Source organism: Bombina bombina, chromosome 6 (genome assembly GCF_027579735.1).
Source record: "Bombina bombina isolate aBomBom1 chromosome 6, aBomBom1.pri, whole genome shotgun sequence".
NCBI classification, from domain to species: Eukaryota; Metazoa; Chordata; class Amphibia; order Anura; family Bombinatoridae; genus Bombina; species Bombina bombina.
Window position 1 is genome coordinate 548586218 of NC_069504.1, and position 27809 is coordinate 548614026.

Consider the following 27809-nt stretch of genomic DNA (forward strand, 5'->3'; position numbering starts at 1 on the left):
CATAAATTGAGTCATTGAAAAGTGAAGGAAAATCAACTGCAGCTAGATCCAAACTCTCAACTATCTGGCTGCAAGATAGCTAAGCTATCTACCGGACCACTAGTTAAAATCTTGCTTGAAATAAAATAAATCCAATTTTCCTCAGACACTAAAACTTCCCCTCCTCCATGCACCAAGGCACAGAGAATGACTGGGGGTTGTGGGAAGGGATACTTAACAGCTTTGCTGTGGTGCTCTTTGCCTCCTCCTGCTGGCCAGGAGTGATATTCTCAACAGTAATTGATGAAGCCATGGACTCGCCATATTTTAGGGAATTTTTTTTATTGTAAGAGCGGCAGGGAGGTGGTACAGGGGGACCCTAGAGTGGAGTGGGGGAATAAAGGATCTTGGAGGGGGACATTTTGGCCCAGTGTACACAGGCTTTAACACATATATATATATATATATATATATATATATATATACCTTCCCTGTCTTTTGAAGAAAAAAAAAATAAAATAGGATACATTTTGTGTGGGACTCTTCAGGTACATATAAAATTTGTCAAATTACCTGGTAGTTTACATACACAGTTTTGCTTGCGTGTGTATAATTTGGCTACGGAGCGAGCAATTATTTTTAAATTATGTTTTTTTTGTTAAACTTGCCATACCTTTTATAGATATCAGCTTGGGTACCATTTACCAGCTTCTATAATCAACAATTTTTTTTTTCTTTGTATGCTTCTATTCCTGATATGTTTTAAAATTATCGTCAACAACACTGCAACTGACATAAGGGAGTACATTTTAAAATGGATTTTAAAAGCAAAAAAGGTGAGGCACTGTAAAACTTGTTTGCATATAAATACCCAGAATCCTCTAATTTGTTTGCATGTGCAGATATGCTACACAATTAATTATTTTATCTACACACTAGATATATATACAATGTCACATACACACAAACTCACAGGTAAAAATACTGTCCCCAGAGTCCCAGGCAGTTAACCCCAGACAAATCTGGGTGCAAAGCCCATAGGGAAAATTACTATACACACAGAGAAAGTCCAGCACTCACTTGCAAGCACTCAGCTAAGATTAAAAGCAAAAATGGAAGAGTTAGTTACCGCATCTGGCCAAATAGGACAAGCCCAGGTACCACATCAAGGTCTCTTCCAAAACCTGGGTCCTTAATACAGCCATACAATGCAAGCTCTCAATCAAAACTGGGAACAAGTCAGGGTTCACAGACTTATGTAATCACTCTAGACATATACATACATACATACACACTTTCACATATAGGGGAGGATTGAGTCTGTCATCAAAAATCACTTCTTGATTAGAGTTTGAACACTGCTGATTTGTACTCTCAATTCCTTGATATCTTTTTATATCCCTTTCCTGTTTTATACAGTTCAACTACCTTTTTCCCACAGATCCTTTGACAATTCTTTTTCTTTCCCCATAACTCAGAATCCAGAAACGTCAGTGCAGCACTGGATGAAAGATGCAAGGGTCTGTCAGGAGTCCAGAAACTCATTGACCTTTTATACACACTCACTTATTAAAAGCAAACAGATCACAGGTGAGGATGGTTACCTTTAAAAGCCATTCAAATCCCTTTGTGTCAACTTGTGTGCATGTTATCAGGCGAAAATCACCAGGGTATGTAAACTTTTGATCAGAGTAATTTGGGTAGTTTCTGTTCTCATTATGATTTAAAGAGTAAACACAGTTGATTGATAGTAAATGTCTTCAGCCAAACACTAACCATGAGTGTAAGAAAAGCTTTTGTGTTATTTATATTCTCTGAAAAATGGCCAAGAAATCATAAATTCTGCCAGGGTATGTACACTTATGAGCACAACTATACATACAGCGTGTGTATAATATATATATATATATATATATATATATATATATATATATATATATATATATATATATATATATATATATATATATATATATATATATATATATATATATACACACACACATACACACACATTGTACATACACACCCAATCTTTACTTGCATTGCTTTTTATCTTCTATGTGGTTGTGTCTGATTAAGCAGGCTCTGACAGTCTGTTTAAAGGGCCAAAAGCAAATGCTGACTCATACCTTACACTACCCTTTTTTGTTTACAGTTGAATTACATTACTCCTTCACTTTACATTTATTAAATCAACACTGTATGACTGCCTCTGGCAAGCAATATACCATACTTTTAGCTTAGCAAATCAGTAATGAGATAAAATTAGTGTCAGCAGAAGAATATTTATTACCTATTCTAGGAGACAAGGACAAAAAGCTTACCAGCTGAAGGAAAGATACTGCTGTGAACTACTCCCTTCACAGAACAAAATGGCTGTAACCAGAATAGAAAGAGGAGTGGGAGGCCCTGTTTTTTAATTTTATCCTATGATACATTTAAAGAATTTAATAACTTTAGAATGTTGGATCCTGTTAAGTTCATTCCTTATTTTTCTTTTAAAAGTTTTTTTTACATATTTTAAACATATATACTTAAACAATATGATATATATTAGATGGATCATACAAATTTAACTAATCCAATAGTTTTGCTTAAAAAAATAAATAAAAAAAATAAAATGGTTGCATAAGTGTGAACACCCTTTTATAACTGGGGATGTAGCTGTGTTCAGAATTAAGCAATCGCATTCAAAATCATGTTAAATAGTAGTCAGTACACACCTGCCATCATTTAAAATGCCTCTGATTAACCCCAAATAAAGTTCAGCTGTTCTAGTAGGTCTTTCCTGACATTTTGTTAGTTGCATCCTACAGCAAAAGCCATGGTCCGCAGAGAGCTTCTAAAGCATCAGAGGGATCTCATTGTTAAAAGGTATCAGTCAGGAGAAGGGTACAAAAGAATTTCCAAGGTATTAGATATACCATGGAACACAGTGAAGACAGTCATCATCAAGTGAAGAAAATATGGTGCAACAGTGACATTACCAAGAACTGGATGTCCCTCCAAAATTGATGTAAAGACGAGAAGAAAACTGGTCTGGGAGGCTGCCAAGAGGCCTACAGCAAAATTAAAGGAGCTGCAGGAATATCTGGCAAGTACTGGCTGTGTGGTACATGTGACAACAATCATCCGTATTCTTCATATGTCTGGGCTATGGGGTAGAGTGGCAAGATGGAAGCCTTTTCTTAAAAAAAAACAACATCCAAGCCCGGGCTAAATTTTGCAAAAACACATCTGAACTTTCCCAAAAGCATGTTGCAAAAGGTCTGGTCTGATGAAACCAAAGTTGAACTTTTTGGCCATAATTCCAAAAGATATGTTTGGCACAAAAACAACACTGCATATCACCAAAAGAACACCATACCCACAGTGAAGCATGGTGGTGTCAGCATCATGTTTTGGGGCTGTTTTTCTTCAGCTGGAACTGGGGCATTATTCAAGGTAGAGGGAATAATGAAAAGTTCCAAATACCAGACAATATTGGCACAAAACCTTCAGACTTCTGCTAGAAAGCTGAACATGAAGAGGAACTTCATCTTTCAGCATGACAACGACCCAAAGCATATATCCAAATCAATAAAGGAATGGCTTCACCAGAAGAAGATTAAAGTTTTGGGATGGCCCAGCCAGAGCCCAAACCTGAATCCAATTCAAAATCTGTGGGGTGATCTGAAGAGGGCTGTGCACAGGAGATGCCTTCGCATTCTGACAGATTTAGAGTGTTTTTGCAAAGAAGAGTGGGCAAACCTTGCCAAGTCAAGATGTGCGATGCTGAAAAACTCATACCCAAAAAGACTGAGTGCTGTAATAAAATCAAAAGGTGCTTCCTTAAAGTATTAGTTTAAAGAGATGGTAAACTATGCTGACATCAAACTAGTGATCGTATGTATAATTTAAAAATAATGTGACTTTCATTCATGAAAAGCTGTTAATCGTTATTTTTAACTTTTTAACATTAAAATGCCGAAGTTTCACATACCTTCCTCCTCCCGTACAACAGCCACCATTGATTTATTCGTGTCACGTTTTTTTTTATACCAATGACAGTCTAGGCCAGTCGGCGACACTCCTCTAAGCAAACACACCCTTCGTTACATATGCGCTAAATATTGGATTACTGTCTGACAGAGCGATGTCATGAAATTGTGCGCATGGGCAAGCTTTATTTATTTCAATCTGGAGCATTGTATTGAGGATATCTTCAGTGGCTTTACTGTATATACGGCAAGTTCATTTTTTATTTTTCTAATGGTGCGGCTTCTTTCTAGATGCAGATTTCAACCTGCTGCTGATTATAGATTGTAATTATATATATCAACTATATATTGATCATATAAATTAGATTCATATATGAAACGCATGCGCAGAGCGAACCACGAAGATCTAGATGCCAATACAATGACGTATAGAGGGGTGGTTCAGCTCTCTCGCCCGGGATGAAGAAAATAAAGGAAGTAATGCTGGGGGCGGAGCAAGGAGCAATAACGCTCCGTAAGTGACATTTAAATTAATTATATAAAGGAGAAAGAAAATTTAGAAAAAATCATAGCGACTTAGGTTAGACATACTTGATAATTAAGATTTTATTGATCAATCGGTGTAAATTTACCATCACTTTAAGAGTGTTCACACTTATGCAACCATATTATTTTAGTTTTTTAGTTTTATTTCCCTTTACCTAAAAGATTTCAGTTTGTTTTTCAATTGAGTTGTACAGTTTATAGGTCACATTAAAGGTGGAAAAAGTTCTGAAATGATTTATCTTTGTCTAATTTTTTTTACATCACAGAAACCTGACATTTTAACAGGGGTGTGTAGACTTTTTATATCCACTGTTAATGGCTAAACCGTTGGCAACAAAAGTAAGTACACCACTAAGTGGAAATGTTCAAATTGGGCCCAAAGTGTCAATATTTTGTGTGGCCACCATTATTTTCCAGCACTATCTTAACCCTCTTGGTCATGGAGTTCACCAGAGCTTCACAGGTTGCCACTGGATCCCTCTTCCACTCCTTCATGATGACATCACGGAGCTGGTGGATGTTAGAGACCTTGTGCTACCCCACCTTCCGTTTGAGGATGCCCCACAGATGCTCAATAGGGTTAAGGTCTGGAGACATGCTTGGTTAGTTCATCACCTTTACCCTCAGCTTCTTTAGCAAGGCAGTAGTAGTCTTAGGTGTGTTTGGGGGTTGTTATGTTGGAATACTGCCCTGTGGCCCAGTCTCCGAAGGGAGGGGATCATGATCTGCTTAAGTATGTCACAGTACATGTTGGCAACCATGGTTCCCTCAATGAACTGTAGCTCCCCAGTGCCGGCAGCACTCATGCATCCCCAGACCATGACACTCCCACCACCATGCTTTACTGTAGGCAAGGCACACTTGTCTTTGTACTCCTCACCTGGTTGCCGCCACACACGCTTGACACCATCTGAACGAAATAATTTTATCTTGGTCTCATCAGACCACAGGACATGGTTCCAGCAATCCATGTCCTTAGTCTGCTTGTCTTCAGCAAACTGTTTGCGGGCTTTCTTGTGCATCATCTTTAGAAGAGGCTTCTTTCTGGGACAACAGCCATGCAGACCAATTTGATGCAGTGTGCGGTGTATGGTCTGAGCACTGACAGGCTGACCCCAAACACCTTTAACCTCTGAGGCATTGCTGGCAGCACTCATACGTCTATTTCCCAAAGCCAACCTCTGGATAGGACGCTGAGCATGTGCACTCAATTTCTTTGGTCCACCATGGCGAGGCCTGTTCTGAGTGTAACCTGTCCTGTGAAACCATTGTATGGTCTTGCCCACCGTGCTGCAGCTCAGTTTCAGAGTCTTGGCAATCTTCTTATAGCCCAGGCCATCTTTATGTAGAACAACAATTCTTTTTTTTCAGATCCTCACAGAGTTCGTTGCCATGAGGTGACATCGGGGAGGGAAAATGGCTGATTTGGCCCAATTTTGACATTTCCACTTAGTCATTAATGGCTGTGTGTTGAGTTATTTTGAGGGGACAGCAGATTTACACTGTTATATATGCTGTACACGCAATACTTTACATTGTAGCAAAGTGTCATTTCTTCAGTGTTGTCACATGAAAAGATATAATAAAATATTTACAAAAATGTGAGGGGTGTACTCACTTTTGTGAGATTCTGTATATACATACACAAAATGACATGTTATAACTAACACTGTGAAGATTGCTATTGGACATCTAATCCAACAATGATTAAAATGTTTTCCCCTCTAAGTGAAATAAATGGTAAAAAGTGTGAGCATATAAAGAGGTAACAACTGTACCTAATAGATAGCCCTGACGAAGTGCTGTGTATTCAAATACATTAAAGAGTCTAGTTTTAGAAAAAGACGCTTCACAGGTCCTCAACTAGCAGCTTCATTAAATAGTACCCGCATAACACCAATTTCAACGCCAACAGTGAAGAGGCGACTCTGACTGGCCAATAAAAAGAAACGATTAAGATGGGCAAAAGAAGAGACATTGGATAGAGGAAAATTAGAAAAAAAAGTGTTATGGACAGACTTATCTAAGTTTGAGGTGGTCGGATCACAAAGAAGAACATTAGTGAGACACAGACCAAATGAAAAAGTGCTGGAGGAGTGCTTGACACCATCTGTCACACATACATAAATATATGTATACAGACACACACTTTTAAGCCCTTAGCTTTTTAAGCATTTATTTCAATAACAATACTAATATATTTATATGCGCTCAAACACAACACATAACTTTCGACATTCTCTGTTTATTCTTTTTTACCATGGACTTGTTATATCAATTTGCTTGCTTATCCTAGCACTGTCTAGCAATAGTGATAGTGCACCCCTCTCTATCAATTGAGCTGCACTAATAAGCTGGGTCTTAAATGGGACATGGTGAGTCAATCAGGAGTGGCATATTTAAAAGGGATATAAAAGTCAAATTAAATTTCATGGCTCAGATAGGGCATGCAATTTAAGGGGTCTTTTCATATAACTTCACATAATAGATTTACTTTGTTCTCTCTGTATCTTTTGTTGAAAGGCATACCTTGCTAGGTTCAGGAGCAGCAATTCACTACTGGGAGCTAGCTGGTGATTGGTGTCTACACACATATGCCTCTTGTTATTGGCTCACCAGATTTGTTCAACTAGCTCACAGTAGTGTGATGCTGCTCTGGTGCTGACTTTAACTCTGTGTTTTCCTCTTTTGCTGAGGTTAATTAAACACATAGAGCAATTTATAATTGCACTGTTTGTATATAGCCAACATATTAGTGGATTTACTTTTTGAAATTTTATGTTATTTAAGAGTTTGCTAGTCGCCATCCATCTTCTGGTTTAAGAATGGCACACGAGTGCTTAGGGTGCACCACTTTATCTATGTAATTAACCTCTTTGCATTGATCGAAAACACAGTAAAAAGGGAATTTGTTTAAAAATAAAATAGAGCCCATACCTCACCTGTCACCTTTTGGTCTTTACCTTTGTGTCATTTTCAACAATGATTTGTGACATCAGTACGCTCAATTAAACTGGATGACAATCACTGAGCTACAGGCGAAAACCCCAGACAGCTGTACCTAAACAAACCTGTGAATAAATATTACACCCCTGTGCAAATTCACAGCCCTAAAAACCTGTTATGCACAAAAGTCTTAGAAATCAAGTGTTTACTATAGAATGAAGTAATAATGGCTACAGAGGTGAAATTCAGAAGAAAACAGAATGATCATGGTTAATACCAATGTTTACAAGATTACCAGATTATTGTGTGGTACTTTTATAATTCAGTTTTTATGGACAGAATAAAGTGAAAAGCAAACACACATAACACAGACAGCACAGTTTCATCCTTCTTGCGCTTACCACCATAATGATGTCAGGAAACAAAAACTGATAAGGTTATATAGCAGGAATTCCTTTACACTTTTTGGATACACCCAATGTTCTCTAATTCTATAACTAAAGGGAGATGAAACCCACAAATTTTCTTTGATGATTCAGATAGAGAATACAATTTTAAACAACTTTCCAATTTACTTCTATTATCTACTATGCTTCAGTCTCTTGTTATTCCTGGTTGAAAAGAATACCTAGGTAGGCTCAGGAGCTAACTGCTGATTGGTGGTTGCACATATATAATGTTTGCCATTGGCTTACAGATGTGTTCAGCTAACTCCCTGTAGTGCATTGCTGCTCCTTCATCAAATGATACCAAGATAATGAAGCAAAATTCATAACAGAAATAAATTAGAATGTTGTTTAAAATTGTATGCTCTCGCTGAATGGTGAAAAAAAACTTACTTTATTTTCTAGTGATGTCACAAATTATGTTTTAGGCTTTCATGCCATTAAAATCATAGGCAATATCATAAATTATGTCAATCAGGTTACAAAAGTAGATTTTTTGTGACCTAATTTATGAATTCATTAATGGGATAGGGGATTTACATTCGTATTTTGAAGAAATTACCTAGGTAGTTAGTGTGCACGTGTCTGGAAAACTATATTCCAGCAGAGTTTCACAACAATGCTTATTTTTTTTTATTGTACACGATATCTGAATTATAAAAGAAATGTTTTGGATTTTGTGTCCCTTTAAACATTGCCAATTTGTTTTTAAACACAAATTGATGTGACCAGACGACTGGGATAGTACTTGCACATATTTCCTGGTTCCGAAGTTGAGTCTATTTCAATCCATTAGAAAACACAATTTCTGTGTGGTTCATTTATTTTCTAATACTTTGAGCTACATTTCCTTATCATATAATACATATATTTACCATTTAAAAACCGAGATATATATATATATATATATATATATATATATATATATATATATATATATATATATATATATTAATATTAAAAACCTTTCTGCATACATTTGTAATATCTAAATGAGAACATAAAATAGTTTTGAGCCAATGCATATATATATAAAAAACAAGGTTACCTTATTATATTGCCCCCATATATAAAGAAAAAAAAGAATAAAGCAAAATGTGCCATGTGACAGTTACTGTACTAAGAACACATTTCTTTCCCTTTTTTTCTCTAATTGCTTCTTCATTAGTACACTCAGTAGAAATCCATGTAACCATAACTTCTTATGACAGATAACAAAGATGTACATTTCATTACTTTTAAGTATGTTACAAACTGACTATACACTTCATAATATTACTGCATTCACTATTCAAAGCAAGTTACTATTTTCTTAACTACTTTTATTAGTTTAAATGTGTAGTGAAGAAACATTTAAAGGATTGCATAAACATTTGATACATATTACTTTATTACAGTAGAGAGATGGTAGTTATACATATTACTATTTCTGTAAAGAAAATGCTGAAACCACAGAAACTGAGCTCAGAGTGTAATTAATGTAGCTGAAAGAGATTACTTTAATTTGAGAAAACAGAAGCCACAAAATCAGCTGTTTGTTGTAAGAATGTTCCTTATTACACACCTTTGTTATGCAGACCCATGTTTCCATAGTAAACAAAACTGGAGCATTAGTGTGGTAGAACAAGTCCTCTGCTGTGATGGGTTACTGATGCTATCACAGAGGCCCAGATGCTGCATGATGAGCATGTTCAGTCACTGTTAGTGTAAGACATTTGCTTTTCACAAAGAAGGCAGAGTAAAAGTGCACATAGCAACAGCAATGCGCCTCTGATTGGACAGGACGTGTCCTTAAACCCTCCCTGGCTAGGAAGGGTCTTGTACGGTTTCCTGCTCCTTTGGCAGACAGTATTATGTTTTTGTTTCTCCTCCAGTGAACTCAGCTGTGTTTTGGTCCTTCTTAAAATATCAAGACACTGAATGTGTCACATAATTGTTCCTCCGAACAGTAATTAAAAGACAAAAAGGAACAACTTTTTTTTTCCTAGTATAGCTTTGCTTTGAACTGTTAACTCTTTCCTTGGCAACACACCATTTGATTCCCATGCTATACAAAATAAAGATGCAGGTAAAAGCTATAAGCCTGTATATGTCTATATATACAGAGAAAAGCAAAGTACTATCCTGCACATAACGGATTACTAATAATTGATAGAATGGCAGTATAAAACAACATGATAATAAAGCAGGGCACTTAATTTCTATATGGGGCCGATAACTATAATTTATGACTTTAAATAGTTAAATCTCCATTTACTGAATAACAATTTAAATAAATAAGCCACAAAATGTACACACCGATTTCAAATAATATATAAGGATATGTAGTCATGTTTTATTTTATTCTACATTATATATTCAGAAAAGTGAAGGGTCATAATAGTCAAAAAATGACATGCTAACTCGTTAGAGCATATAATAAGACTATCGACGTTTACTACTGTGTTTTAACCCCCCCCCCCCCCACCCAATAGGGTATATAATAGTTATCTTTATATTTTTTGTTACAGTTCATTATACCATTAAAGGAATGCATTCTCACTTGAATTCCACTGAATAGTTAATACTGACTTAATCTGGGTTTTTTTTAGTTCAAATGAGTGAACCAGAATTTCTTTAGGTTAGTTTGGTGTTTTTCAAGACAAATAAGTAAACAAAAACCCTTAGATCCCCCCCCCCCCCAGTTAAAAAGAGCAAACAAGAACCTGTATAGGTTGGATTGGGCTTTTTCCTAGCTCAAATGAGTAAACAAAAATCTGCTTAGAAAAGGGTTGTCTAACGTAAGGCCTTCTGGACAACTATTTCACTGTTTGATGTATTTCCTAATTGGCAACACACATATAACACCCCCCCCCCCCCCGGGGGTTTTAATCAATGATTTTAAAAAAAATGTTTTTCTTTAAATCAGGGTTGTTGTTTTTTACTTTTTGAAGGGAAAAAAAAAATCTATCTAAAGATAGTTTCTATTTAAACTATACTATAATCTAAAGGTTAGATTAGATTTTAATATATAGCAAGATGCTGTATATTCATGACTTTAATTAATTCCATTAATCCATGCACAATGTCATGCTCTCCCAGAGGTTTCGGTCAGATTATTTGGGCAATTTTTTTTATCTAGAAGATATTATCACATATTATTGGTTTTGTAGTCTCAAAACATTTGTGTCTGCAGAATTACCATACCCCTTCTTCACTGAAAATATTTTCTAAAATAAACATACAAAGTTGAGAAATAGACCTTAAAGGGACATAATCATTAAAAAATAAAATTTGGGTTTCAGATAGAGCATACAAACTTTTAGATTTACTTCTATTATCAAATTTGCTTCATTCTCTTGGTGTCCTTTGTTGGAGAGCAATGCTCTACTGGGGCCTAGCTGAATACATTGGGCGAGACAAGCAGCTAGCTTACAGTAGTGCATTACTTCTGAGCGTACCTATGTATGCTTTTCAGCAATTGATACCAAGAGAACAAAAAACATTTGAAAATTGTTAAAATTGCATGTTCTTTCTAAATCATGAAAGTTTAATTTTGACTTTACTGTTCCTGTAATGCAATTGCTCCACTGCAAATCTATGTACACAGAATCAATCCATACTAGGTTTCAAGAAGCTCACTTAATAGAATATTGTTTGGAGTGGAATAGATCTGCACAAGGACCTAAGTGTGAGGAGGGAGGGGTAAGCATTAAAAACAAAATATAATGTTATTGTTTTAGTTTAATAAAATGATGTAAAGGGACAGTAAACTTACAAAATAATGTTATATAATTCAGCACTATGTGCAGAATTATATAACATTATCTTAGCGAGAGCTTTTAAAATCAAAAGATTTTCGAGATTTGAGCACTCAAAGCTGCTCTTACCTGGTCTCCTTCCCAGGTTCTTCTAATCTGGTCTGCTTTTTCAAATGCGCTTCACTTTGATTAGACAGTGCACCCGATCGCGCTACCGCTACCAGACTAGAGCGGAAGCTAGCTACATTAAGTTCAATAGCGTGATCGAGCGCGCTGTGATTAGACAGCGCGCCCGTGAAGCACTTTTAAAAAAGCAGACCAGATTAGAAGAGCCTGGAGAGGAGACCAGGTAAGAGCAGCTTTGAGCGCTCAAATCTTGAAAATCCTTGGATCTTTTTTTAAAGGTCATTTTCTTAATAAAAACAAGCTACCAGAATATATAAAATGTCTAACTACTTAATACAAATAAAAAGTACCTCAGTTTACTACAAAAAAAAAGTCCAATTTAAAATAACCTATGTGGTCATTGTCCTCTCCTCACAAAGAGCTGACGTCCAGAAATCTTTATCTGCTTCAAATGCAGCCCCGATAAAAAAGGTCATCAGTTTTTTTGGCAGGGTTTTTTTGCAGTTCAGGACGACAAAAAAGGATTGAGTAACATTTAGCAAAAGCTTCTCAATCTAAGCTCCTTTAGAGTTAAAGGGACACTGTACCCAAAAATTTAATTTTGTGATTCAGATTGAGCATGACATTTTATGCAAATTTCGAATTTACTACTATTATCAAATTTTCTTCATTCTCTTGGTATCTTTATTTGAAATGCAAGAATGTAAGTTTAGATGCCGGCCCATTTTTGGTGAACAACCTGGGTTGTCCTTGCTGATTGGTGGATAAATTCATCCACCAATAAAAAAAAGTGCTGTCCAGAGTACTGAAACAAAAAAAAGCTTAGATGCCTTCTTTTCAAATAATGATAGCAAGAGAACGAAGAAAATTGATAATAGGAGTAAATTAGAAAGTTGCTTAAAATTGCATGCTCTTTCTGAATTACAAATGAACAAATTTGGGTTCAGTGTCCCTTTAACTGGAAAAACCCCCATAAATTATGCTTACCTGATCATTTTCTTTTCTTCAGATGGAAAGAGTCCACAGCTGCATTCATTACTTTTGGGAATTCAGAACCTGGCCACCAGCAGGAGGCAAAGACACCCCAGCCAGAGGCTTAAATACTCCTCCCACTTCCCTCATCCCCCAGTCATTCTGCCAAGGAACAATAGAAGAAATATCAGGGTGAAAAAGGTGCAAGGAGAAAAAGAAAATAACGGCCACCCCACATAAAAACACGGGCGGGGAGCTGTGGACTCTCTCCATCTGAAGAAAAGAAATGATAAGGTAAGCATAATTTATGTTTTTCTTCATAAATGGAAAAAGTCCACAGTTGCATTCATTACTTTTGGGAAAAGAACACCCAAGCTATAGAGGACACTGAATGCTAAAACAGGAGGGTACAAGAGGTGGCCTATTCTGAGGGCACCAGGCCTGAAAAAACCCTACCCAACAAAATCCTGCTTCGTCCGTAGTCGAGAACAACCTTTTGAAAAAAGGAAAAAGGCCCAAGGACACTGACCCGCAGATAGTCCACAAGCCTTGCTAGAGACCGCAGGAACTATACACGACTGAGCCAACAACCTCAAGGAGACTCCGTCTCCTAGCAGTCGGTCTCCAAACAACACACCCCTTACTAGAGAAAGGGGACAAACTACTGTATTCTTCCACAAAGAAGAAAAGACACAGAGAAAACAAGCATAAGGAACTCCAGAAAAAAAACCTAAAAAAAAAAAAAAAAAGGGCACAATGGGTCCTTAAACAGAGCAAAAACCTGAGAAACCGAGTCAGGCTAACAGAGACCCAACCAGTCTCATAGAAACAAGGAAAGGCAACGCCCAGACCCCAGAGATACAGAAACCACGGACTAAGGCCAGGAGTCTGAACAGAGAAGAGAATATTCCCCTAACACAGTGCAACCGCACTCTAGTTAAGACGACTGAAGACGAAGGTCCCCAGAGTCGTAAAAAGGTAGCTCTGAATATCTAAATTTTCAGAACCTCGTGCAGTAAGCTCAGAAAGGTGAATATCTGACATACAACCCCTGGAGACAAAACACTGCACGCTGCCGTCATCAAAAATGACGCCGAAACTTGAATACTTGCAGGGCAAGTAAGGAGCAGCTGAAATAGGATCCTTCATGCTGCTAAGCATCCACCAACCAGTGGATAACATTGCAGACTATCCAAGAGCCTCCAGTCCTTCCCACAGATCTTTGATTGTGGAGAAGAAACAGAACCTCAAAGAGGCTCACCGTACCTCAAATGACCCGAGGACAATTAGCAGAGCAACAGATCACAGATCCTGCTCCAAACACCGGACCAGCCCAAGCGACAGGCATGACTGATAGACCGGGAAACATTAAGACCCCAACCACAGGCCCCAAGTGACAGGAAATAATGGGTGGACTTAGCCACCCCAACAGAGCTCGGGTGCCAACCCAATCCTCTCCTCCAATAAGGCACTCCCGAGGAGAACCTCCTAGGACCTGGAAAAGAGAAAGTGCAATAGATCTTTAGGAAGAGCTGTCACAACTCTCTTAGACAGTCTCTAAAATGGAGATTTCAATTTCCAACAGTTAGAACAGAGGATTCAACAGAGCAGCAGACTGCTGTCCCTCACAGAAACAGAAGCCACAAGTTCCAACCTCCTACACACAGGGCAGGACAATGACCTTCCAGAGAGAGGAAACCCCAGCTCTTAAGGAAGACAAGCTACCTCCTCAAAGGGGAGGGCACAGATAAGAACAGCGCACATGCCCCAAGACATGACGCCATAGACTGATCAAAACAAACCGAATGAAAAATCATCCAGACACCACTGTTGAATCCACAGAGAAAACCCCCCATAAAAAGGAGCACACTCCGTCCGAAGGACAAGTCAGGCCTTAAAGTTTAACACCAGGACCCGAAGGTGGATCTGAACCCTGGCCTTAATGCTTACAAGCTCAATGAGCTAGCCCCTATATCCAAACAAAGTCTCCCTGAAAAAACTGGGGCATCCTGAACCAGTCCGCAGGATCATAAGTCTCTTAAGAAAACTGCCACAGCAGGATTCAAACTCCAAGACTACGGCTTGCTAGGCCGGATCTAATCCCTTAGGCCACTTAATCCTGCGGGCCCTGGATCTGGGACCCAGATCGCCTTAAAACGAATGACACCCTCAGGGAACACAAGATACCCTGTCTGAAGAAAAACAGACCTCACAGGGGACAATAACCGGGCTAACCCGGAGAACGGGTACAGGATTCACTTGTAATTCTCAGCCCAAAGGGAAGAGAACACCCTTAGCAGGAGACAAACACGGTGCTAGGGGAGATAAAGTCACGCCATCACTCTAGAGCTCCAGGTCCCAAGGACAACTCACACGAAGTCCAAGACTAAGGGAATGATAATGAGAACAGTCACTCGAAATAAAAAAGGCTAGTCTCCATAATCCTTTCAGACTAACTTTCCGGAGGACCACACCCTAGGAAGAAGAATGCAGAGCATCCCGAACCCTGATAGAAACATCCCTTAAGCAAAACACTTGGAAAAGGAGACAACCCCATCTATCGTCCCCGATATGGAGACAACTAACTATCGGAAGTAGACAAAGTCGCACGGCCCTCACTTCCTAAATAAAATTAAATGATGAATCTGGCAGCAGTGGTATCTGAACCCACGCCTCCGAAGAGACTGGAGCCTTATCCAGTGCCTTAGACCGCTCAGCCACGCTACCTAGCTTAAAGCCGCCAGAAAACCCGGACAAAGCCCAGAAGTCTCGACTCGAAGGAAGAGAACCTCTAAAAGGAACAAGTCTTAAAAGGACACTCCCAAATAGACGTTAAAAAGGCAAGACCGCCAAGACTTGGCAGCTACAATGAACTAAATCCTACAAACCTCCAACCCACAACGGGAAGGAAAAACTCTAGTCCCCGCAAAAATCGGAAACAGAGCATGTCGCAGCGGATCTCAACAGAGACCCGGCGACTAGATTGACAGGCTAATGAGGACCGAACCATCCCCCATGCCCCTAAGCAAACCACAGACCATCAAGTCCTCTCAGGATGCTAGCTGAAACTTGTAAAATAAAAACAATGAAAACACCACAAGTCATATTGTGAGCACTAGGCGCCCTCACCGGACCAGTCAGGCATAAAAGGTGCCACGTGTCTGAACTAGGCCTCAAAGACAGAAGGATTTGTACCCAGTCAGGACCAGCTTGAAACCAAGGGCCCCAGCATTGTCAAGGCCACATAGTCTCCCCTGAGATGGAGGGATAGACAACAGACAAACATAGGACTAGCATGTCCTCACTCTTAAACAAACTTTTGTAAAAGTAAACCATGCGACCACAAAATCGCGAGTATCAATTCCAGAGAAGAAAGTTCCCGAAGGAAACATTACGACAACATGATCTCTAAACCAAAGAAAATCTATCCTCACCGGATTAAATAAAAGATAAGGCAACCCGTAGGTTATCGCCCAGGAAGAACGGACACACCCGCAGGAGCAGTCCCAAAGAAATCCGAATCTTCCAAGCTCAGAACTGGAAACGGATACTCAAATAACAAAGACTATAAGAAGATTACCTTATCCCCTTATGTCTAATCATGCAAACCAGTCAAAGAGGAAGACTGAGAAATCCCCCCTAATAAGAGTGAGATCCTCCAGCAACGCCAAAACATGCCTCAGTAGAACAAGAAGGCGTGCCAGTCTATAACAAAACACGCAACATACCTCCGCCGAGACAAATGAAGACACCGGCCCCGAAGGTTGACCCCCTGAGGCCTCAGGGGCCGTTGCTCCCCCGGAGGGCTGAACTGGACCAGGCGATCCCACGCCTGGTTAACTGAACATGGACAATATCATAAGCACACTCCCGGGGGGTGCAGATGCGCCAGCGCCAAAGATATGGCCATGCAGAACCGTGTCGTAACCTCCGGTGAGAACAGGCCACTCTCCATAGAAGGATAAGCAGCGTTTGGGTTACCTGCATGCGTAGTAAGAGTTGGTGGTAGGGAACTTGCATCATGGGAAATAGAATCCCCAGAGGCTGATGGCTCAGCGGGCCCCTGATTCCCAGATCTCGAGGAACAGAGCACTCTAAAACGGCATTCGGAACATAACTGATGGGCATGTATCACCCAGGCCAATTCATATTCTTTGCAAGAAGTAGAATCTGAATCAGAGACATCCGTCTCCACAAAATCTGAATCTTCCATATCTGGGATATTGATTAAAAAAAACGGACCAATAAGAAAAATCTAAAGGGCAACTTAAACCCCCAATGGCTGGGACACTCACCACCTACTGTGAACCAGACACAAGCAGACGGAAATGGAGAGCTAAAAATGTGAGCACCCACGGTCACAAGGTAAAACGTGCAGTCCATGAAAAAAGCGTGCCCGACCATAAAGGCCGCGTCACTAGACATAGGCTGTTATGTTCCAAAATAGCCATGAGCCAAAGTATCATTACAGAGTAGCAGACAGAATCACATAAACATGATTAAAACCCCCCTGTTCAATAACCCCCCCCCCTTTGGAGATATTAACCCTTGATTCCAAGACACAAAAGGAGTCTCACCGAGACCCTATGTTAAGGTTATCCCCAAAAGGTTGTAGCCCCTCTCGGAGAAACAGTTGTAATTACAATCCATCCATGATGAAAGTAAAATGAAACGATCTTACCAGAATCTACACCGTGGAACAGGAACACGGCCCTTCAAGTGTGACACATAGAAGTGTTGCTTCTGCCATGGACTTGAGAGAAGGAAGAAGGCAGCAAAACTAGTCAACACCGATTGCTTGTGGAGCTGTTAATATTAGTTGGGATGGTTTTGCAGAAAGACTCTCCCTGCATCTCAGGACTCTAACTTTCATCCAAGCTCTCACTGAAAGGCTGACAGGACTACTTAAAACTCCAGTCCCATGCCGAAAAGTACTACCCTCCATAAGAGACTATCGAAAACATCTGACACTTCTCTGCCAACCTCCTAGGACGAAAGGCAAAGAATGACTGGGGGATGAGGGAAGTGGGAGGAGTATTTAAGCATTTGGCTGGGGTGTCTTTGCCTCCTCCTGGTGGCCAGGGTCTGAATTCCCTAAAGTAATGAAAGCAGCTGTGGACTCTTTCCATTTATGAAGAAAAAAACATATACCTGCATACATTAAGTCATGGTTGAATATGATGATGATTTAATAATACTGCAAGAGGACTACTAGAGCATGCAGCTTAGAGTTAAAATGTAAATACTGGATTGGAGTAAGCAAATAATCACAATAGTTAAAGGGATATGAAACACCTTGAGATTGTAATATAAAATGCTTAAAGGGACACTCAGGTCAAACTAAACTTTAATGATTCAGATAGAGCAGGGAATTATAAACAACTTTCCAACTTTGCATGCATAATAATTATGTATATATTTGCATAGAGAGAGGTAGGTTGAATCTAATAATAGCACTCTTATCAATGTTCCTTGAAAATGCCAGGACCAGAATTCAAATTGTAAAATTAATTTATCTCCAGCTCTGTGACTCTTACTCAACCAATAATGTAATTCACAGAATATACGTATATGCATTTGTGACTTATTGCTGTCACATGGTACAGGGGGAGTGGAAATGTACATAACTTTAAAATTTGTTAGAAAAAAATCCATTACTTATTTGAAGTTTAAACTAAGTGATATTGCATTGTCTTTTGATCATGCATTTGTTGATTTAGCACATTTGCTGTATTGACTGGTCCTTTAAGCATAGTACAAAAAAAAAGCACCCTCTTGTTTTTTAATTTAAATTCCAGATTTTCCAATTCTGAGAATTTGTAGTGCACACTGCAGATTTTGTAAGCAACCTTGCTATATATCTGTCCTTTACTGGCCTTGGCAGGGATGATAAGATACCACAAAGCAATGAAAGCTTTGCAAAACAAAATGTGTGCAGCAATATTTATCTACTCTAGTAGCAAGTCTGGATTGGCTGCTCTGAATATGGCAAGTAATGGAGGAGTATGGATATTTGAAAACAACTGAACAAATATGATGTTAATGCATTCAGAAAGATTTCACACTTATCTGGAATATCAACGTGTTACAAAAATACATTAGACGTTGTAGAAGGTGTTTTATGTGCTGATAATGCTGTAATTGCACAACATACTGGATGCAAGAACTCTTAGCAGTTAAATGGGCATAAAAGTGCAAAAAGAAAATGCTTTAATGTGTTATATGCACACAATAGTAAAATAATAAAATGCACAACCTATGCGTTTGATCCCTGCAAAGGGATTAAACCCATAACTAAAGTCAGTTCCAGAACAGCAACGTAATACTGGGGGACCTAGCTGAACACATCTAGTGAGCCAATGAAAAGGGAAATGTGTGTGTAGCCAACAATCAGCAGCTAGCTTTTAAACAAAGTTGAAAATGTGATAGAGGTAAAAGGAAAGGTCTCTTAAAATGTCATGCTCTATGTGAATTATAAAAGTTTAATTTTTAATTCCACGTCCCTGCAAAGAGAGTGCAAACAGAGATACAACTATTGTCCAAACCAACCTCTTGAAGACAAATGATCTAGCATTAAGAATCAATCCACTCCTTACCAGCTGTTTCAGCATTTATTGTTACCTTTTAATTTTTTATCCAACTAGAACTGGGAAGTAAAAACCATAAGTTTTTATTGGTCATTTTCAATTAAATTACAATAAAAGCCTATTGTGTGGGCATTACAACCACCTTTTAAATTATGTTTTTGAACAAGAAGTAGCAAAATAATATGTAAATAAAAAATAACATTAACACGGCATGATTTGGTCAATGTAGATTGCAATAAATACATTATCAAATAAATGGCAAATTATATTACTAATATGCACATAAGAAGCCAAAGTTTATGATGATAGTTTTATCTACTCTCTGTACAGATGTATTGGCCAATATCAGTGACTTACTGGCTGCAGCACATAGCACAAAGGAGAAGGACACAAATAAAGCCAAAAGCTCTTGCTGAACTATTTATTTTATAATTTTTCCGTCATAAAACAATTGAGCAAACTGAAAGCTGTGTCCTTAAAGGGTTAAATATAATTTAGTAAATATGACAACTCATAACATATGTTTTACATGGAATCCAATATATGCAAAAGATTAGAGAAATTACATGTAATCTACAATATCTTCAAATATTTACGGTTTCAGGCCTTCAAGTTAAAACGACAACACAAAGACTGTGCTATTTTGAGCAGATCTGTGCTAAATATGCAGGGTGAGGAAAAGAAAATAAAGTTCAGAATTACCTAAGAGGGTGGAGTGGAAGGGAAAATGTTTCTGTTTCACTAAAATAAATTTGGTATGGTAGGAAAGCCTACAAGGAAAATAAAGAACCATTTTCAAGTTACCACATCAGCTGGCAACACTTACATAGTAAGGTATTATTTGACTGAGTTTTCAAAATATAGAAATGGTTCCCCAAATTTCTGTAACTAAAATTATCCTTAAAATAGTTGAATCCAGTAAATGAAAAAAAAAAAAAGGTAAAAAAAAGACAGTATGTGCCAACAAGATAATAAATTCCGAGGGTGTCATGCCCCGGACAAAATTAAAAACAAATGTGAAGAAACCCAACTTTAAATTAATGGAATATCTATCTTCTAATAGAAGTAAAAACGACAAAAGTAACAAGTAAAAAGGGGCCAACATTCTAAAGTGTCTAGGAGACAACAAAACAGGACTCCATGTACAAAGCAGCGAGATCTGCTCCGGAGCCCTTGCGGGGCAGGTTCGCACAAGCGAGCCTGTTTCCCGCAATGCGGCGAAGAGAAATCACTGAGAGCGAGCGTGCTCTCTGTGATTGACAGTCCCTTCACTCGCGCAAATGAAGGGGCGGGCATTACACTCTCATCGGAGTCTGTAATAATACATACAGGCCGGCAGACGAACAGTTCCGCTGCCCGTATGCGGCGAAGGCGGGCAGACCGCTTCGCAAGTTGAGAAGCTGTCTGCCCGCCTTTTAATACATGGGCCCCTAAAATAAAAAAAGTCAGTAGGAAGAGAGATTTGACAGTGGTGATATATAGTGAAAGATACAGATGATGTGGGTATCAGAGTGTGGAAGGTGTGATTGTGTACATGAAACTATTAATAAAAAAAGGTCTGACTACTTGAAGAGCAGACTGCTTTATTTATTTATTTTATTAATAAAATGTTTTACCAGGAAAAAAATACATTGAGTTTTCTCTTGTTTTTAAGTATGTCCTGGGATATGCCAGCAATACATTACATAATGGGTGGCAAGCAAACGAGTGCAACCAATTGTCAAGCTCCACACACTGAGTGTGAGCGTTCTGATCACCAAATATTTATCTGCCTAATTCTTGGATAATGCATAAAGTAAGTAGTGGGAAAAATATTTAACATGAACCAGGGGTGGCCAACACATTGATAGTATATTAGGGCTCCTAACTTTAAAGGGGCAGTAAAAAAAAATTAAACTTTCATGATTCAGAAAGAGCATGCACTTTTAAATACCTTTCCAATTCCCTTGTATTATCTAATTTGCTTCTGTCTATTGGTATCCTTTGTTTAAACGTATAGCTAAGTAGGCTCAGGAGCATTAATGCACTACTGGGAGCTAGCTGTTAATTCTGGCTCACACAATGTGTTCAGCTAGCTCCCAGTAGGGCATTGCTGTTCCTTCCATAAAAGATAACAAGAAAATGAAGTGAATATGATAACAGAAGTAAAAAGTAAGTTCTTTAAAATTGCATACTCTATCCAAATCATAAAAAAAAGTTTTGGGGTTTCATGTCCCTTTAAGATTTGACTATGTACATCTATATACACATACCACTGGCTCCTAAAATATGTACAGGTTATTCCAAGTGGTGTAATCCAGCTGGTTCTCACCAGTTCTTGCATACCTGTTCCTAAAATTTCCCAGGTTCTCAAGAACCGGTGGTTGGGTGATGCCATCTTCCTTAAAGGGACAGTATACTGTAAGATTGTTTTTTACTTAAAGTGTTTCAAATTTCTTGTTATACCAGCAGCAGAGTATACAATGTATGAGAAATTGCTCTTTTAGGCTCATTTCAATCAAGGCATGTTACAAGTTTTCTAGTTTGATATGGACAACGGTTTTTAAGGAGTTACTGTTTTTATCCATACGGTATTTATCTTTGTTTAGGATATTTGTTAACATCAAATCTACCTATATTTATCAAAATGTTACGAGACATCACAGTCACTAGTTAAGGGGACATAAAATCTAAATATTTTCTTTTATGCTTCAGATAGAGCATGTGATTTTAGCCAACTTTCCTATATACTTCTATTATATAATTTGTTATGTTCTCTTGAGTTCTTTAATTGAAAGGGATACCTGCTATTTCATGTTAATCAGAGGATTATTTATACTTATATTACATCTCAAAAGAAGACTTGTATGAAGTGTGTTAAAGGGGCAGTGTACACCAGAATATTTATTGTTTAAATATAGATAATCCGTTTATTACCCATTCGCCGGTTCTTTATAACCAACACAGTTATATTAATATACTTTTAACCTTTGTGATTGCCTTGTATCTAAGCCTCTGCAGACTGACTCCTTATTTCAGTTCTTTTAACAGACTTGCATTTTAGCCAATCAGTGCTGACTCCAAGGTAACTCCACTGGCATGAGCAATATATTATATATATATATATATATATATATATATATATCACACATGAACTAACACTCTGTAGTTGTGAAAAAATGTCAAAATGCATTCAGATAAGAGGTGGCCTTCAAGGGCTAAGAAATTAGCATATCAACCTCCTAGGTTTAGCTTTCAACTAAGAATAACAATAGAACAAAGATAAATTGATGAAAAAAGTGAATTGGAAAGTTGTTTAAAATTACATGCTTTATCAGAATCATGAAAGTTTATTTTTGACTAGACTGTCCCTTTAAAGGGACAAGAAACACAAAAAAAACGATTTCATGATTTAGATAGGGTATACATTTTAAGCAACTTTCCAATTTACTTCTTTTATCTAATTTGCTTCAATTTCTATGTATCCTTTGTTGAAAAGCATATATAGATAGGTGCAGGAGCTAGGAACTAGTTGCCGATTGGTGTCTGCACAAATATGCCTCTTTTGATTGGTTTGTGTTAGTGTTCAGCTAGTTACCAGTAGTGCATTGCTGCTTTTTCAAGAAAAGATACCAAGAGAATAAAGCAAAATTGATTATATTATAGAAGTAAATTATAAAAATGTTTACAATTGTATGCTTTATCTAAATCATTAAAAAAAATGGTTTCATGTCTCCAAGTCTCAAGAGTAAAGCAAGTTTAGAAATGTTAAATACATAAACATTATAGGTCTCAAAAATAACAAACACTTCCCAGCCACTGCCTTAAATAGACCATAATTATTAAGTCAATGTCCTGGTCATATTACCATGAATATTTTTAGACTCACCCTATTTATACACTACTCTAAATACGTTCAGAGAAAAAACATTAAACTGTCCAAAGCCGTCCCTGCTTGAAAGCAATGTGTACATAATTTAAGCACATAATGTTACAGAGAAACTTAACTTAAGTTTAAAGGCCATTATATAATTTGCTGTGCACACTTTCCTCAGGCTTGTCTGAGAAAGGCTGAACATATTCAAGAATAAACTAGACAGATTAAATAAATTTCCATGTAGCTAAAAATCAACTTTCCGTTGCTAGAAAATGTATACCATATTAACATTTAATTCAGCAAGTAGTTTCAGAAAAGGAAAAAAAAAATTAAGAGCTACAGAATTCTACGGCAAATGCTGAGATCTAACATTAAAGGCAATCTTTATTAGTTTATCACATCAGCAGATCATCAGTTTGTCGGAACCTGCATTTAAATATATTTAAAAAATGTAATCAAAACCTTGCAGATTTTATTCCTGTATATTTGACAAATATCCTGCATGCCAGCGTAAATAAAACAAGTAGGTTATTTATGGATTCTGATATCCTAGAGTGAATACACAATTTTTAAACTCTAGTAATGTGATCTAGAATCTACACTGCCACTCAAGACAAGCTTGCTTTGTACTGATCAGCTGCTCCTCCAAATACATAACCTGCCAACTCAGCTATTCATTGACTTAACTCTTCAGTGCCTGTTGTTTCAGAAGTAACCTGATCCCCCCCCCCCCCCATGTAGGAAGAAATGCTGCTCTGTTTTGCAAAACCAAGAATTCTGCTGTCCCACAACAGTCTCAGGGAGACCGAGTAAACAAATGTACTGGAAGAATGCGCAAAAACAAAATATTTATATGTACTAAATTTAAAGGCTTACTATTCTGTTTTGTTGACAGAAAAACTAGAAACAAACAGCAATCTGTAAAAAAAAAAAAATTCTGTTTTTCCAGTAGGTCATAACAAGATTTGCCTTTTAAATGAAATATTCAGACACAGTATAAAAATATTGATAACATACAAAAGGATCTGTCTCTCCTTAGGGCAATGTTAATAACTATCATACATAATACAAAAGTAAATAAACAAGTCTTGGGACAATGTAAGGTAAAATAAACAGAACTACATTTTCTCAGGACCTACTAAAAACAATCACATAAGCTATATGTTGACTTATTTGGTTTCAGAACTATATTTCCAAAAGTTAAGTAATTTTTTTTTTTATGTATTCTACTTTAAAGGTTGAATACACTTCAAATAAAAACTCACCTGTAAACCTACCAAATAAGCTGCAATGTATCTGTTAAACAGGTCACTGTACTTTGACTCTGACTAGTTACCTCTTTTAACCCTTTGAGTGCTAATGACGGCTCTGAGCCGTCACAGAGTTTTCCACTCTGGTGTTATTGACGGCTCAGAGCCGTCACTAGCACTCTCCCACCTTGAGGGAGATTTGGGGGCTCCCACCCGCTCCTACCCCAGCGATCATGCCTGTAGAGTGACAGGCATCGCCAGGGCTTCCTGTTTTGTGTGGTGACATCACGCGCAATAATGTGATGATGTCATCGCGCAACTTTATTTATACTTAACAATGTTAAGTATAGGAGCAGGGGGCATGCTGCTTAGAAGCCCATATCTCAGGACCCACCATTGGAAAGGTAATCGCCTAACCTTTCCAACAGTGTAAGTCTTGGGGGTCTGTAAAAAATAAAAAAAAAAGTTAAAAAAAAAATTGTTACAAAAATAAAAAAAGAACAAAAACATTAAAAAAAATCTTAGCACCCAGGTGGGAAAGTGCTTAGCACTCAAAGGGTTAAAGAAGAAGTACACATTAAAAAAAAAAACACCCTTTAAAACTAAAAAAAGAAGCCTTGCTCTACATGGACATGAAATAAAATCATGTTCTATAGATTTTACCTATAACTACTAAATACCCTCCTGACAAGATTTTCCTTTACAGAAATGTGGTGCACAAAGTAAAATGTAATCCAACACACATATGGTTAAGTGACTTTCCTCATGAAAAAGAAAACAGCTGATAAACTCAGGTTCAAACAAAGAAAATGACGACACCGATGTTTTACTGGAGAAATGCAATGGATACTGGAGAAATCTAGTGGATGATGAGGAGCAGAAAACCAGCATCACAGATTCATAATGTACACACTAGCAGCATTTACAAATAATAATAATTAAAAAGTCAGCATTATTTGCTGATACGTAAGCATTAAAACAATGTGCAATGGCTGCTGGTGACTTACTTGCAGAGGTAGTGGATCCCTTTATGTAAACCTCTTTGGATGTTGGTACCAAACTAAACCATGACATGGATAATAAATATTTGACTAGTTTGAATCACAACCATAAAAATGCATTAATAATAGAAAGCAAATATGGTAATCTGCTGTCATCCGTGGCAGTGGGTGACTGCAGTGCGGCCTGTCACTTATTTAAGAAAGAAAATAGAAAAAAAAAAGAAGTTAAGAAAAAAAAGGAAAAGGGGATCTGTTAACATGTCTGTGTAAAATTTTGTTAAAAAAAATGATATCAATAGCATATATTTATATATTGTTTACCTCTGTCTGGCTTCATTCTGCCGTCTGCTTCACAAGAAGATTTCATGAGAAATTCTAGTTGGACCAAGTCAAGATCTTTACTTATTGTGAAATTGTTTATTAAAACCCCCAATAAGGAAGGGAAGCTCAGCCCTACTCCTGGTTTACATCAAGACACCTGGGGAGGGGAAACAAACAATCCCCCAATACAAAGTTGCCACACTTGTCCTCTCCTAACACAGCGTCTATTTATAAACTGACTAGTGAGACGAAAACCCATAATCACAAGTGAGTCTAAAAGGGGTGAGTCACATCTCCACACAGGCTGCTCCCCAACAAGGCCACCAGATCCCCACTGCTGAGCAGCGCCTACAAGGCGGACACAGCCATGTAAACAGCTGATAGGTAAACCTCCTATCCCTCCCCCTGCACAGCGCACAGATCAATACTATAGTTGTCACATCACCACCTAAGCTAATCAATAAGCGATCAGCTGATCAAACGGGGTCAGCAAGGGCGCTCCTTTACAATTATGCCCTTGGGGTGCCCGATGGCTTCCAATCACTGCTGTGCTCTGTGGGAAAATCTAAAGTCCTAATACCAATCTAGATCCCAGGCAAAAACCTGGCTGCGTACTGAGCTAATCCCACCGCCATCCTCCCTCTACCCTGGCAGGTTTTACAGCATCGTCAGCCAGCTCGTCATTCCACCCCTCCCGCTATGTCACCGTTGCTGTGCCACACTGCTGCCCCTTGACTCAAACCCAAACACCATCTCCCCTCCCCTACACCGAGGAGTCATACACCTCCCGGGATACCTTCTGTCTTCCCCCTCCTCCCCAAGTCTCCCTCCGCAGCACTGCTGCACGGTTCATGGGTGCCAGCGGTTCAAATACACTGGAAGTGGTCACACTCAATAAACGGGGTTTATCAATTTGTCACTGGGATCTGAAGTCACCATAAGCAACAGTATGTCTGCCTAACTAGAGCTAGCTGTCTGATTGAATGCGCGAACCCGTCGTACACAACAGAAACGTCACCCTAATGACCCCACCACACTCCGCGCAACTCCGCCGCTGTCAAAACACTGTCTGTGCTGCGGCCGACAGATCACGTGTCCTAACAACAACCAATTCCCTGTCGTCACTTCCTCTAAAACTTGGGACTCAGCTGAGCTGCTCGTTGCCGTGGTAACCAGACCGTGAGAACTTTCAGGTGCAGTGCTGTCTATGTGGCTGCTTTCTTTATGTCCTGTACGCTCGGCGCTCTCATCTATTATGAATATGTACGCAATAACTAGCGTGTGCTTGCGAGCAAATGTCCTATAGATAACAAGCCTCAACTTAGACCTTTTCAATGTATCTCAAACTTTATGTTTTTTTACGTCGTTTGGCTTCTTTTTTCTTTTTGACGCTGAGACACCATGTTTTAGTGTCTATAAACACTTGTTTACTGAACCCAAATTTTTTCTTTCATGTTTCTGATAAGAGCATTCATTTTTTTTAAACAACTTTCTAATTTAGTCCTATTGTACATTTTTCTCATTATATTGTTATCTTTATTTAAAAAAGCAGGATATGTAATCTTAGAAGCTGGCCCATTTTTTGTTCAGCACCCTGGGTGGCCCTTGCTGATTGGTGGCTACCCAGGTGCTGAACCGAAGAAAAATTGATAATAGGAGTAAATTAGAAAGCTGCTTAAAATTGCATGCTCTATCTGAATCATGAAAGAAGAGAAATTGGGTTGAGAATCATTTTAACCCCTTAGTGACCACAGCACTTTTCAATTTTCTGACAGTTTGAGACCAGGGCTATTTTTACATTTTCTAACTTTGACCCCCAAAATCTGTTACACATCTGCAACTACCATAAAACACCCATGCTAAATAGTTTCTAAATTTTGTCCTGAGTTTAGAAATACCCAATGTTTACATGCTCTTTGTTTGCAAGCTCTAGGGCAATAAGTACAAGTAGCACTATTTCCAAACCATTTTTTCCCCTCAAAATTAGCATGTTACATTGTAACACTGATATATGTCAGGAATCCCTGAATAACCCTTCACATGTTTATATATAGTG

General features: G+C 38.2%; 1 protein-coding gene across 1 annotated transcript in view; it reads right to left on the minus strand.

The window, feature by feature from the left end:
* The window catches only part of ATOSA (atos homolog A), a 165826-nt gene extending 139021 nt beyond the window's left edge, over positions 1–26805 (minus strand). The window contains exon 1 of the mRNA XM_053717489.1: positions 25754–26805. Coding sequence (XP_053573464.1) covers positions 25754–25799 — 46 coding nt within the window. The 5' untranslated portion in view covers positions 25800–26805. The remainder of the gene's footprint in view (positions 1–25753) is intronic.
* Between the last annotated feature and the right edge of the window lie 1004 nt (positions 26806–27809).